This window comes from Salvelinus sp. IW2-2015, unplaced genomic scaffold (genome assembly GCF_002910315.2).
Source record: "Salvelinus sp. IW2-2015 unplaced genomic scaffold, ASM291031v2 Un_scaffold16323, whole genome shotgun sequence".
NCBI lineage: Eukaryota > Metazoa > Chordata > Actinopteri > Salmoniformes > Salmonidae > Salvelinus > Salvelinus sp. IW2-2015.
In genome coordinates this window covers 280,124-293,329 of record NW_019957534.1, presented here as the reverse complement: position 1 = coordinate 293,329, position 13,206 = coordinate 280,124, and the positions used below count along the sequence as shown (strand labels likewise).

At 42.1% G+C, this 13,206-nt stretch overlaps 1 protein-coding gene and 1 non-coding gene across 2 annotated transcripts in view; both read left to right on the top strand.

Moving 5' to 3' along the window:
- The first annotated feature begins 7,129 nt into the window (after positions 1-7,129).
- On the top strand, positions 7,130-7,182 carry LOC112080433 (U7 small nuclear RNA). Its single transcript, XR_002896183.1, has one exon. It is a non-coding gene; the product is annotated as a U7 small nuclear RNA (small nuclear RNA).
- A 1,999-nt stretch (positions 7,183-9,181) lies between these two features.
- LOC112080407 (coiled-coil domain-containing protein 57) overlaps positions 9,182-13,206 on the top strand; it is a gene marked incomplete at its 5' end in the record, with an annotated part of 30,486 nt that continues 26,461 nt past the window's right edge. Inside the window, 5 exon segments of the mRNA XM_070442562.1 lie at positions 9,182-9,275; positions 9,278-9,328; positions 9,331-9,454; positions 9,736-9,867; positions 11,719-11,827. Coding sequence (XP_070298663.1) covers positions 9,182-9,275; positions 9,278-9,328; positions 9,331-9,454; positions 9,736-9,867; positions 11,719-11,827 — 510 coding nt within the window.

Genomic DNA, 13,206 nt, shown 5'->3' with positions numbered 1-13,206 from the left:
AACATTCCACAGGCCACAGTCAACAGCCTGATCTACTCTATGTGAAGATGATGTGTCATACTGCAGGAGGCAAATGTTGGTCACACCAGATACTGACTGGTTTTCTGATCCACATCCCTACCTTTTTTTTTAAGTATCTGTGACRAACAGATGCTTACTGCTAACCTACAAGTATTACATGGACTTGCTCCTACCTATTTCTCCAATTTGGTCCTGCTGTACATAACTACACGTACGCTACGGTCACAAGACGCAGGCCTCCTTACTGTCCCTAGAATTTCTAAGCAAACAGCTGGAGGCAGGGATTTCTCCTATAAGCTCAATTTTTATGGAATGGTCTGCCTATCCATGAGACCTTTAAGTCTTTACTGAAGACTCATCTCTTCAGTAGGTCCTATAATTGAGTGTAGTCTGGCCCATGGGTGCAAAGGTGAACGGCAAGGCACTGGAATGATGAACCGCCCTTGCTGTCTCTGCCTGGCCGGCTCCCCTCTCTCCGCTGGGATTCTCTGCCTCTGACCCTATTATGGGGGCTGAGTCACTGGCTTACTAGTGCTCTTCCATGCCGTCCCTAGGAATGGTGCGTTGCTTGAGTGGGTTGAATCACTGACGTGATCTTCCTGTCCGTTTTGCACCCCCTCGTGTAGTGGAGATTTTCGTTGGCTTTACTCAGCCTTGTCTCAGGGTAGTAAGTTGGTGGTCTGTTGATATCACTCTAGCGGTGTGTGGGCTGTGCTTTGGCAAAGTGGGTGAGATTATATCCTGCCTGGTTGGCCCTGTCCAGGGGTATTGTCTGACAGGGTCACAGAGTCCCCGACCCGAACTTGTCTCAGCCTACAGTATCTATGCTGCAATAATCTATGTGCCAGGGGGCTAGGGTCAGTCTGTTCTATCTGGGGAATTTCTCCTATCTTATCTGGTGTCCTGTGTGAACTTAAGTATGCTCTCTCAAATTCTACCCATCTCTCTTTCTTTCTCTCTTGGAGGACCTGAGCCCAAGGACAATGCCTCAGGACTACCTGGCCTGATGACTCCTGGATGTCCCCAGTCCAGCTGGTCATGTTGCTGATCCAGTTTCTGCTGTTTTGCCTGTGGCTATGGAACCCTGACCTGTTCACCAGACGTGCTACCTTGTCCTGGACCTCCTGTTTTTGACCCTCTCTCTCGCTCCCTCCCTATTTCTCTCTCTCTACCGCACCTGCTGTCTCGACCTCTGAATGCTCGGCTATGAAAAGCCAACTGACATTTACTCCTGAGGTGCTGACCTGATGCACCCTCTACAACCACTGTGATTATTATTTGACCCTGCTGGTCATCTATGAACGTTTGAACATCTTGAAGAACGATCTGGCCTTAAAATGGCCATGTACTATTATAATCTCCACCTGGCACAGCCAGAAAATGACTGGCCACCCCTCAGAGCCTGGTTCCTCTCTAAATTTGTTCCTAGATTCCTGCCTTTCTAGGGAGTTTTTTCCAGCCACCGTGCTTCTACATTTGCATTGTTTACTGTTTSGGGCTTTAGGCTGGGTTTCTGTATAAGCACTTTGTGACATCTGCTGATGTAAAAAGTGCTTTATAAATTCATTTGATTATACATTTGATTTGATGCACATCTGTATTCCCAGTCATGTGAAATCCATAGATTAGGGCCTATTTCAATTAACTGATTTCCTTATATGAACTATAACTCAGTCAAATCTTTGAAATTGTTGCATGTTGCGTTTATATTTTTGTTCAGTGTAGTTAATAGACCAATAAGAAAGAGAATTCCAAACCTCTCGGCCAATAACAGCTCATTTTAAGTTCCCCCCCCACTCTGACCACTCCCAGATAGTCCTAGCTAAATTATTTATTGAGTAATTGCTCTTTGCTAAGAGGCTATTGTTGTTTCTTTTTGACCATTTTAATTAAAAACAATCAGATTAAGGTAATAATTTTCCCCCAGAAATTATTTGATTTTGAGATTTAAAAACCGCTGCATTGGATCTTTAATGTTGTATCTTTCATACCTCCGTACTTACTTTAGTTGTATGCGCAAAGCATCATGGGTGTTAAATGTGGTTATCACTGCATTATATGTTATGACCCCTATGTCCAGACTACGCGCTGCGAATAGGACCCCACGGACACTAGGGGACCCCCGACCCCAATTTATTTTTATATACAGTGCATTCTGAAAATATCCAGACCCCTTGACTTTTTTCACATTTTGTTACGTTACAGCCTTATTCTAAAATTGATTTAAAATATATATATTCTAATCAATCTACACACAATACCCCATAATGACAAAGGAAAAACTGTTTTTTAGACATTTTTGCAAATGTATAAAAAAATTACTGAAATACGACATTTACATAAGTATCTCAGTACTTTGTTGAAGCACCTTTGGCAGCGATTACAGCCTTGAGTSTTCTAGAGTATGATGCTACAAGCTTGGCACACCTGTATTTGGGGAGTTTCTCCCATTCTTCTTTGCAGAACCTCTCAAGCTCTGTCAGATTGGATGGGGAGCGWTGCCGTACAGCTATTTTCAGGTCTCTCCAGAGATGTTCGATCAGGTTCAAGTCCGGGCTCTAGCTGGGCTACTCAAGGACATTCAGATACTTGTCCCAAAGCCACTCCTGTGTTGTCTTGGGTGTGTGCTTAGGGTCGTTGTCCTGTTGGAAGGTGAACCTTCACCCCAGTCTGAGGTCCTGAGCACTCTGGAGCAGGTTTTCATTAAGGATCTCTCTGTACTTTGCACCATTCATCTTTGCCACGATCCTGACTAGCATTGACTAGCCTCCCAGTCGCTGCCACTGAAAAACATCCCCACAGCATGATGCTGCCACCACCATGCTTCAACGTAGGGATGGTATTGGCCAGGTGATGAGCGGTGCCTGGTTTCCTCCAGATGTGACGCTTGGCATTCAGGCCAAAGAATTCAATCTTGGTTTCATCAGACAAGAGAATCTTGTTTCTCATGGTTTGAGAGTCTTCAGGTGCCTTCTGGAAAACTCCAAGCGGGCTGTCATGTGCTTTTTATTGAGAAGTGGCTTCCGTCTGGCCACTAGAATAAAGGCCTTATTGGTGGAGTGCTGCAGAGATGGTTGTCCTTCTGGAAGGTTCTCCCATCTCCACAGAGGAACTCTAGAGCTCTGTCAGAGTGACCATCGAGTTCTTGGTCACCTCCCTGACCAAGGCCTTTCTCCCCCGATTGCTCAGTTTGGCCCGGCGGCCAGCTCTAGTGTCACATATACTCCCTCTCCGGCCTCTAGGTCGTCAGGCTGCTGATTATCCCGCACACCTGTCACCATCATCAAGCACACCAGCGCCTCATGACACTCACCTGGACTCCATCACCTCCTTGATTATCTTCCCTATATCTGTCAGTCCCCTTGGTTCTTTCCTCAGGTGTTATTGACTCAGTTTCATGTCGGTGTGTTGTTTGTGTTTAGTGTTTATTGTTTTGTTTATTTATTAACACACTCACTCCCTGTACTTTCTTCCCGACTCAGCGCACTCGTTACAGAACAACACCTCTTCTAAGGGAATTATTTTTTGTTGTGTCAGTGTAAATGATGTCTGGGTCCGGGAGCCGCTACAGGCTCTCATGCCTCAGCCAGATCGCCAGGATCCCCTGCCTCAGGCGGCTTGTCGGGCTTTCATGCCTCCGCCGGCTCTTTAGGCTCCCCTGCCTCAGCCGGCTTGTCGGGCTTTCATGCCTCCGCCGGATCGCCAGGCTTCCCTGCGTCCACCGGCTCATCAGGCTTTCATGCCTCCGCAGGATCGCCAGTCTCCCCTGCTTCCACCGGCTCGCCAGACTCCCCTGCCTCAGCCAGTCTGACAGGTTCCCGCGCCCCATGTTATGATATGATCTATGATAGATATATTTTCGTGGTCTTGTTGTGCTACATATGAGTATATGAAGAAGGAGTCCTTGGCTTATGATGTAGCTGACCCTCCTCATTTCCGATTCATGTAGAATTTTTGGAAAAATCTGGTGAAGTTGACCAAATCTCCGGACACATTTTCAAGGAATAGTTTTGAGGGAAATACTCCTTAAAACTTCTTATGGCTGCAATCCCGTTAACGGGATGATATGACAACAGCCAGTGAAAGTGCAGGACGCCAAATTCAAACAACAGAAATCTCATAATTAAAAATTCCTCAAACATACATGTACTGTATTTTATACCATTTTAAAGGTAATCTTGTTGTTAATCCCACCAACGTATCCGATTTCAAATAGGCTTTACAGCGAAAGCACCACAAACGATTATGTTAGGTCACCGCAAAAATCACAGAAAAACACAGTCCTTTTCCAGCCAAAGACAGGAGTCACAAAAGCAGAAATAGAGTTAAAATTCATCACTAACCTTTGATGATCTTCATCAGATGACACTCATAGGACTTTCATGTTACACAATACATATATGTTTTGTTCGATAAAGCTCATATTTATTTCAAAAACCTCAGTTTACATTGGCGCCATGTTCAGGAAATGCCTCCAAAATATCCGGAGAAATTGCAGAGAGCCACGTCAAATAACTATATATCTCATCATAAAACTTTGATGAAAGATACATGTTTACATAGAATTAAAGATACACTTGTCTTAATGAAACCGCTTGTGTCAGATTTCAAAAAAGCTTTATGGCAAAAGCACAATATTCAATAATCTGAGAACAGCGTTCAGCCACAAAAGGAAGCCATACCCACCAAATTGTGCAGTCAACAAAACTCATAAAAGCATTATAATCTTCACTTACCTTTGCTGATCTTCGTCGGAATGCACTCCCAGGACTCCCACTTCCACAAGAAAGGTTTGTTTTGTTCGGTAATGTCCATCATTTATGTCCAAATAGCTATTTTTGTTAGCGTGTTTGGTAAACAAATCCAAAGTCAGAAAGCGCGTTCACTAAAAGCTGACGAAATGTCAAAAAGTTCCGTAACAGTCAGTAGAAACATGTCAAACGATGTATTGAATCAATCTTTAGAATGTTTTTAACATAAATCTTCAGTTATGTTCCAACCGGAGAATTACATTGACTGATGTGCGATGGAACAGAGCTCCCTCTCATGTGAACGCGCATGGTCAGAGCATGGCCAGGTCATGGTAGACCTGACTATTTCCTGTCTCCTTCGGCCCCACTACACAGTAGAGGGACCAGACAAGGTTCTACAGGCTGTTGACATCTAGTGGAAGCCGTAGGAAGTGCAAACTCATCCATATCCCACTGTGTGTTCTGTAGGGGCTGTGTTGAAAATCGACCAACCTCAGAATTCCCACTTCCTGCTTGGATTTTTTCTCAGGTTTTTGCCTGCCATATGAGTTCTGTTATACTCACAGACATCATTCAAACAGTTTTAGAAACTTCAAAGTGTTTTCTATCCAATACGAATAATAATATGCATATATTAGCAACTGGGACTGAGGAGCAGGCCGTTTACTCTGGGCACCTCTGTGCACCTTTCATCCAAGCTACTCAATACTGCCCCTGCAGCCATAAGAAGTTAAAGTCAGAGGGCTATTGCAATAAACGACATGAGATCCTTTTTCAATTAATCAATCTCTGACTTTACACATACGGGGTCTATTCAATGTACTATGAGAAACATTCCTCTGGCTCTGCAGGATTAGTAAATCACACCTCAAGGAAAAGAGGAGGAGGATGAGGGACGGAGGGCTCTGGTTGCACTTTCCTGCTCCCATCCAATCCCACGCCAACTCTCTGTAGTTCTTTTCTCTCTCCCAGAGGCCTTATGTCCAACCCTTGTTCCTTTCCTCCCGAACGCGCCCGTCTTCCTTAAAGGTATCTTCTTCCGAAACTTTCCCCTCCTCCTAAACGCCTTGCATGCACCTACATTTCTCAAGCAAGAATTTTGCTAGAACTGTCTGGGAGTGGTCTCAGTTGGGAGGGGAAAACTGAAAACTAGCTGTTTTTGGTAGATATTTGGAATTTCTTATTGATCTATTAACGAATTTACCGCCTAGTGATGTCACCAGGCAGGACAAAACTCAATCAAACTAATCCAGGCTTAACTTCTAGGAGGCCTTTTCAAACAGCTATTACAATAAAAGGGAATTATCATAATTTTCTAAATGTCACAGTATTATTCCAACCTCGAATGTAGGTTTATATACAGTACCAGTGAAAAGTTTGGACACACCTACTCATTCAAGGGTTTTTCTTTATTTTTACTATTTTCCACATTGTAAAATAATAGTGAAGACATCAACACTATGAAATAACACATATGGAATCAAGTAGTAACCAGAAAAGTGTTAAACAAATCAAAATATATTTTAGATTCTTCAAAGTAGCCACCCTTTTCCTTGAATCTCTGAAGCTGGAAACACTTATCTCCCTCACTAGCTTTAAGCACCAGCTGCCAGAGCAGCTCACAGGTTACTGCTCCTGTACATAGCCTATCTATAATTTAGCCCAAACAACTACCTCTTCCCCTACTGTATTTATTTATTTTGCTCCTTTGCACCCCATTATTTATATTTTGCACATTCTTCCACTGCAAATCTACCATTCCAGTGTTTTACTTGCTCTATTGTATTTACCTCGCCACCATGGCCTTTTRTTCCCCTTTACCTCCCTTATCTCACCTCATTTGCTCACATTGTATATAGACTTATTTTTCTACTGTATTATTGACTGGTACTGTATATTTTGTTTGGGAATATATAAACCACATAAATACTACACTTTATGATATAATAATACAGTACTTACTATATAATTTTGTATTAAACTGTAGAATACTATAGTACTGTAGTATCCCTTGATCATGTGTAGTACTTAGTATTGAATTTGGTAGTATACTGTAGAATACTATTGTAAATACTACAGCATTATACACAAAAAAACACTGTAGTAAATACTACCGAAATGTTCGCAAAACACTAGTCTACAAAAAACATTTTTTGGGAACTATAGTAAATACTACAGTATTTAATTTGTCTATACCCTGCCCATTCCCTTCCCCTATATACCTATTTGTGCCACCTGTAAGTGAGAAACCTACATGCCATGTATAGACCATACTGTGTTCCCTATACTTACAGAAAAGAGCAGAAGCTCTGAACTCTCCATTCAGAACCCAGTCCTACCTACTTACAGGTTATGAAAAATGTGCTCTATCAGTATTTCTCCAGTAGGTTTCCTCAAGGAGAAAGCCCCCCACTTCTATATCAAAGATAACAACAAAAAACACTTTAGTAAATAATACAGTAATGTCCCCAAAAACCCTACAGTAAATACTACAGTATACTATACTACAGTRCTCAAAAAGACTACACTAAATACTAAAGTATACTACAGCCCGCAAAAACACTACAGTAAATACTACAGTATACTACAATCAGCAAAAACACTACAGTAACTACTATAGTATTTACACTTAGTGTACAAAACATTAGGAACACCTTCCAAATGAAAATCCTTCTTTAACCTGTCTCCTCCCCTTCATCTAAACTGATTGAAGTGGATTTAACAACTGACATCAATAAGGGATCATAGCTTTCCTGGATTCCCCTGGTCAGTCTATGTCATGGAAAGAGCAGGTGTTCCTAATGTTTTGTACACTCAGTGTACTACTCTTTTTTAAACTACAATATGCATACTATAGTAAACAGTAAATACTACAGTAAAGTCCGCAAAAACACTACAGTCACATTTTTGATTGCACTGGGCCTTTACATACTCATCACTATTGGGAGAAGACAATTTACTTGCCCCAAGTACTTTAAACAATGCATTAACATAAAGTTTTGCAGTATAAAGGACTTGCATTATGTTTTATCACTGATATACTATATAATCATGGACCATGAAAACATAGGTGTAGACATAATCTTTGGCTCCCTATCTGAAAATGTTCAGGGCCCCAAACTGTACAAGTGTACCAAGTTTCATGCTATTATGAAAAAGTAAAGAAATGCACCTAAAATGTGCAGATATCTCCTGGACTACATTTCATCTTGCTTGGTAGTATGCCAGCAGTGGATGATGTTTTTGTACTTTTTGAAGAAAACATATTGTTTAGTATGATTGCATGCATGTGATATCAGCTTTAGTACAGTCCTGCCCTCAGGACAATGTAACCAGTTTTATAAAATTAAAAKGTTTCCAGTGATATGTTTCTCTTGAATTCTGATTTCTGTCAGAAGACATGTTTCCACAGGTGGGGCACACCCACCAAAAGACTGAGCAGATGGGTAAGTGTGTGTGTGAGAGAGCCCACTGAGAGCCCACTGTTTCTTACTTTAAGTCAGCACTTTCTAGTATTATGTGTGTGAGTGTGTGAGTGAGTGAGTGAGTGAGAGAAAAGAGATAGCTGATGAGAGTGACCTCTGTTTGGAGGAAGAGGTGTAGTCATGATGAAGCATGTGACCACAGGCAGGTAGAGTAGGTCAGGTGAGTGGTGCCAGGTGAGTCCGGTGAGTTCCAGGCAGGCGTATTGGTTTCCTCTGTCATCAGCGTCCTTTGTCCCTCTGCATGGCAGCAGCACATAACTTCTCTGGCTGGCTGTCAATGAGGAACCTCATTTAATCAGTCTCTATCTCTATCCAAGTATGGTGAATGCTTTGCGTACATTTGCTATAACAATACATTACATTACACAGCAATGAACATCATGTTTTCTCATGTGCCTGCATAGAAGAGAGCCATAGCAGCTATTTGATAAAGTCATCTGAACCCATTAAAGACCTAAACAAGTTTGTATATAAACATTTTTATTATAACATTTTGTAGTGTTTTTTTGTTCATCGTTGTGGGCGGTACTATACTTTTCGTTTTTCACAAACACATTTTCTACACGGACGAATTACACAGACGGACAACGCTGGGGTTTCCATAGAAACCGAGCGGGAGAACTCAAATTAGCATTTTAACAAAGTGTTGAATGCAAACGGTAATACATCTATAAGCTAAACAACTCTTTAATCTAAGAGCGACATTAGTTAGTTGCATGCTGTCGAGGTGCGTTACAAACCGCTGCTAGCTTAGCTCTCCTAACGGTAATGTAACGTTAGCTAACGTAAGCTACGTACGAGCTAACGCGTTACCTAGTGAGCAACGTCTGCTTTCATTTCGGATATTGTGTGTTTGTGTGTGTGTGTGCGCGCGCGTAATGTGTTTTCACGATGCAGTGTGTGCATTGACCCTCTAGACTTTGATGTGTGTTCTCTAGCCTGCAGGCTAATGATGGAGCTGACCTGGACACCCAGTTGGCATGTAAGGAGAAAGAGTGGAAGGAGCTCCAGACCCTACGGTCCAGCAGCAGGATATGTCCCTCCGTGACGCACAGGAACAGCTCTCTCTCCTAGGCAACGCTTCCAGCAGCTCAAGGAGGACTTCTGCTTTAACCTGGCCGTGCTGGAGGAGAGAGACAGAGAGTTGGAGAGATATGACGCCATTGCTGCCCGTGCACAGGCCACAGAGACTGCCAGGTCAATCATTCATCAAATGTATTTATTAAACCCCTTTTAACATTGTGTGTGTGTGTGTGTGTGTGTGTGTGTGTGTGTGTGTGTGTGTGTGTGTGTGTGTGTGTGTGTGTGTGTGTGTGTGTGGTGTGTGTGTTGTGTGGTGGTTGGTGTGTGTGTGTGTGTGAGAGAGAGAGAGTAATGTTGTATTATTTGTTATGTATCCTATGACCCACTGGAATACATTGACTATTGTCACTGAGAGGACTATTCTAGCTTATAACATGTGCCTTTCCTTATTGAAGGCAGGAGGAGTTGAGTCAGTTACATATCCAGATAGCCAAGCTGCAGGATGACAGGGAGAGCGAGGCAAGGGAGGTGAGACACAGCCAGCAGAGAGCTGCCGAACACAGGCTGCAGCTAGAGAGGCTCCAGAGGTGAGTGGGGTGGGGTTAAGGGCAGGGGAGTGGGGTACAGGTGGGATGGTTGCCCCAATTTTATTCCAATTCAAAAGACTCACACTAACAAAGCTCTTGGGGGGGGCTCTTTTCCCTCACTGTTTCCCAGTAATTGTCACTGACTAACTGTAGTTAGAGGACAGCCTAACGAACATGCTGAGAGAAGAATGCCGGCCTCTGGTCTCAAACAAAGATGTCTATTAAGGCTGATGATTACCCTAGATTGTTGTACACATTACATGATGCCCCAGCCCTACATTTAGCCCCACTGTGACTCACCAGGCCCATCTGTATGGGTTATATTTAGACAGGACCCAGTAGGGGTCCATTTACAGTGCCTTCAGAAAGTATTCATACCCCTTGATTTATTCCGCATTTTGTTGTGTTACAGCCTGAATTCAAATTGGATTAAAGTGTGTTTTTTCTCACCCATCTACACACAATACCCCATAATGACAAAGCAAAACATGTTTTTAGAACATTTGGCAAATTTATTGAAATTMAAATACAGAAATATCAAAATTACATAAGTATTCACAACCCTGAGTCAATACATGTTAGAATCACATTTGGCAGTGATTAAAGCTGTGAGTCTTGCTGGGTAAGTCTCTAAAAGCTTTGCACACCTTTTAAGCTCTGTCAAGTTGGGAGTTGATCATTGCTAGACAGCCATTTTCAAGTCCTAACATAGATTTTCAAGCAGATTTAAGTCACAACTGTAACTAGGCCACTAAGGAACATTCAATGTCGTCTTGGTATATTTGGCCTTGTGTTTTAGATTATTGTCTTGCTGAAAGGTGAATTTGTCTCCCAGTGTTTGTTGGAAAGCCGAGTCGACCAGGTTTTCCTCTGTGGTTTTGCCTGTGCTTGGCTCTATTCCATTTATTTTTATCATAAAAAAACTCCCTATTCCTTGCCGATGACAATAACATGATGCATCCACCACCATTCTTGAAAATATGAAGAGTGGAACTCAGTGATGTGTTGTATTTGCCCCAAACATAACACTTTGTATTCAGGACAAAAAGTTCATTTTTTTAGCAAAGTATTACTTTAGTGCCTTATTGCAAACAGGATGCATGTTTTGGAATATTTATACTTTTTACCCCTTTTTCATGATATCCAATTGGTAGTTACAGTCTTGTCCCATCGCTGCAACTCCATACATTTATCTGTATGTGTGGGGTAGAGAGATGAGGTAGTCATTAAAAAATCATGTTAAACACTATTATTGCATACAGAGTGATTCCATGCAACTTATTATGTGACTTGTTAAGCACATTTTTACTCCTGAACTTATTTAGGCTTGCCATAACAAAGGGGTTGAATACTTATGGACTCCAGACATTTCAGCTTTTCATTTGTAATTTATTTGTAAAAAAAATAAAATAATTGAAAATACATAATTCCACTTTGACATTTTTGGGTATTGTGTAGCTCAGTTGGTAGAGCATGGCGCTTGCAACATCAGGGTTGTGGGTTCGATTCCCACAGGGGACCAGTACGAAATAAGTATTAAAATGTATGCAATCACTACTCTTAAGTCGCTCTGGATAAGAGTGTCTGCTGAATGACTAAAAAAGTGATTTGAACTGTGTAACTCTTAGCCTCATAGCAGGCAAAACACTTAACCTGAAATATATGAAAGTCCTCTCCATGGTTCCTCCGTGTTCTCAACTTTGAGAGGTAATCTAGTGTCGTGGTGGTTTCAGTGACTGGTGTCTGTGTATTTCCTGATGCCATGATGGCTTTTGCATCCTGTGTGTGTGTATTTGCCAATGTCATGATGGCTTCAGTGTCTGGTGTGTGTGTCATCTTTCTGTGACTCAGCGGTCAGGCTGGGGACCTTCAGAAGCAGAGAGCGGAGTACGACGGGATGAAACGAGATCTCCAACGCAGGGTCCAGGAGGTGGAGGGACAGCTTGCTCTACAGAAGCAGGTACACACACACACTTGGCAAGGGGCTTTTTTATGGTGCTCCCGAGTGGCACAGCGGTCTAAAGCACTGCATCTCAGTGCTAGAGACGTCACTACAGCCTGGAATCTAACCAGGGTCTGTATCACAACCGGCTGTGATTGGGAGTCCCATAGGGCGGGGCACAGTTGGCCCAGCGTCGTTAGGGTTTGGCCGGGGTAGGCCGTCATTGTAAATAAGAATTTGTTCTTAACGTTAAATAAAGGTTAAATAAAATATAAGGTAAGTGGGAGGGAGGGTGCAGTGGTTGGCCGCTCTTCTCTAATTTTAACAGAAGAGTCGCCTTTCCCTGTGGAAACCACTTGCAGACAAGACATTTAAACCAGATCAGCCAGATGGGCGATATCTTTACAATTACAGTCTGGACAAAAAAGCAGTTCATCTACCCTGATTAAAATAGTAAATCGCCATTAGACCAGCCCGTAGTAAACTTTTTGAAAAAAATGTTTTTGACTGGATTTTATTTCACTGTAAACAGATTAACAACAGACTTTCAGCATTCTTATAGGGAAGGGCACTCAACATGTACAGCACTGAGACAAATGACTGATGATTGGAAATTGATAATAAGAAGATTGTGGGAGCTGTATTGCTAGACTTGATATTATCGATCATAATCTGTTGCAGAATTTTTTTTCCTGTTATGGCTTTACATCCTCTGCCATATTGTGGATTGAGAGCTACTAATAGAACACAGTCAGTGTTTTCTTTAATGGAAGCCTCTAACATAAACCAGATAGAGTGTGGTGTTCCTCAAGGCAGCCGTCTCGGCGCTCAACTGTTCTAGATTTTTTTTACTATTGACCTGTTAGCGTTGAATAAAGCCTGTGTGTATCTATGTACGCAGATGACTAAACATTATACACGTCAGCTTCCACAGGAAGTGAAATCACTGCAACCCTTAACAAATAGCTGTAGTCAGTTTTAGAATGTGTTGCTAGTAATAATCTAGTCCTAAATATATATACACAGTGGGGAGAACAAGTATTTGATACACTGCCYATTTTGCAGGTTTTCCTACTTACAAAGCATGTAGAGGTCCAAAAATCCAGAAAATCGCATTTTATGATTTTTAAGTAATTAATTTACATTTTATTGCATGACATAAGTATTTGATCACCTACCAACCAGTAAGAATTCCGGCTCTCACAGAKCTGTTAGTTTTTCTTTAAGAAGACCTCCTGTTCTCCACTCATTACCTGTATTAACTGCACCTGTTTGAACTCGTTACCTGTATAAAAGACACCTGTCCACACACTCAATCAAACAGACCCTCTCCACAATGGCCAAGACCAGAGAGCTGTGTAAGGACATCAGGGATAAAATTGTAGACCTGCACAAGG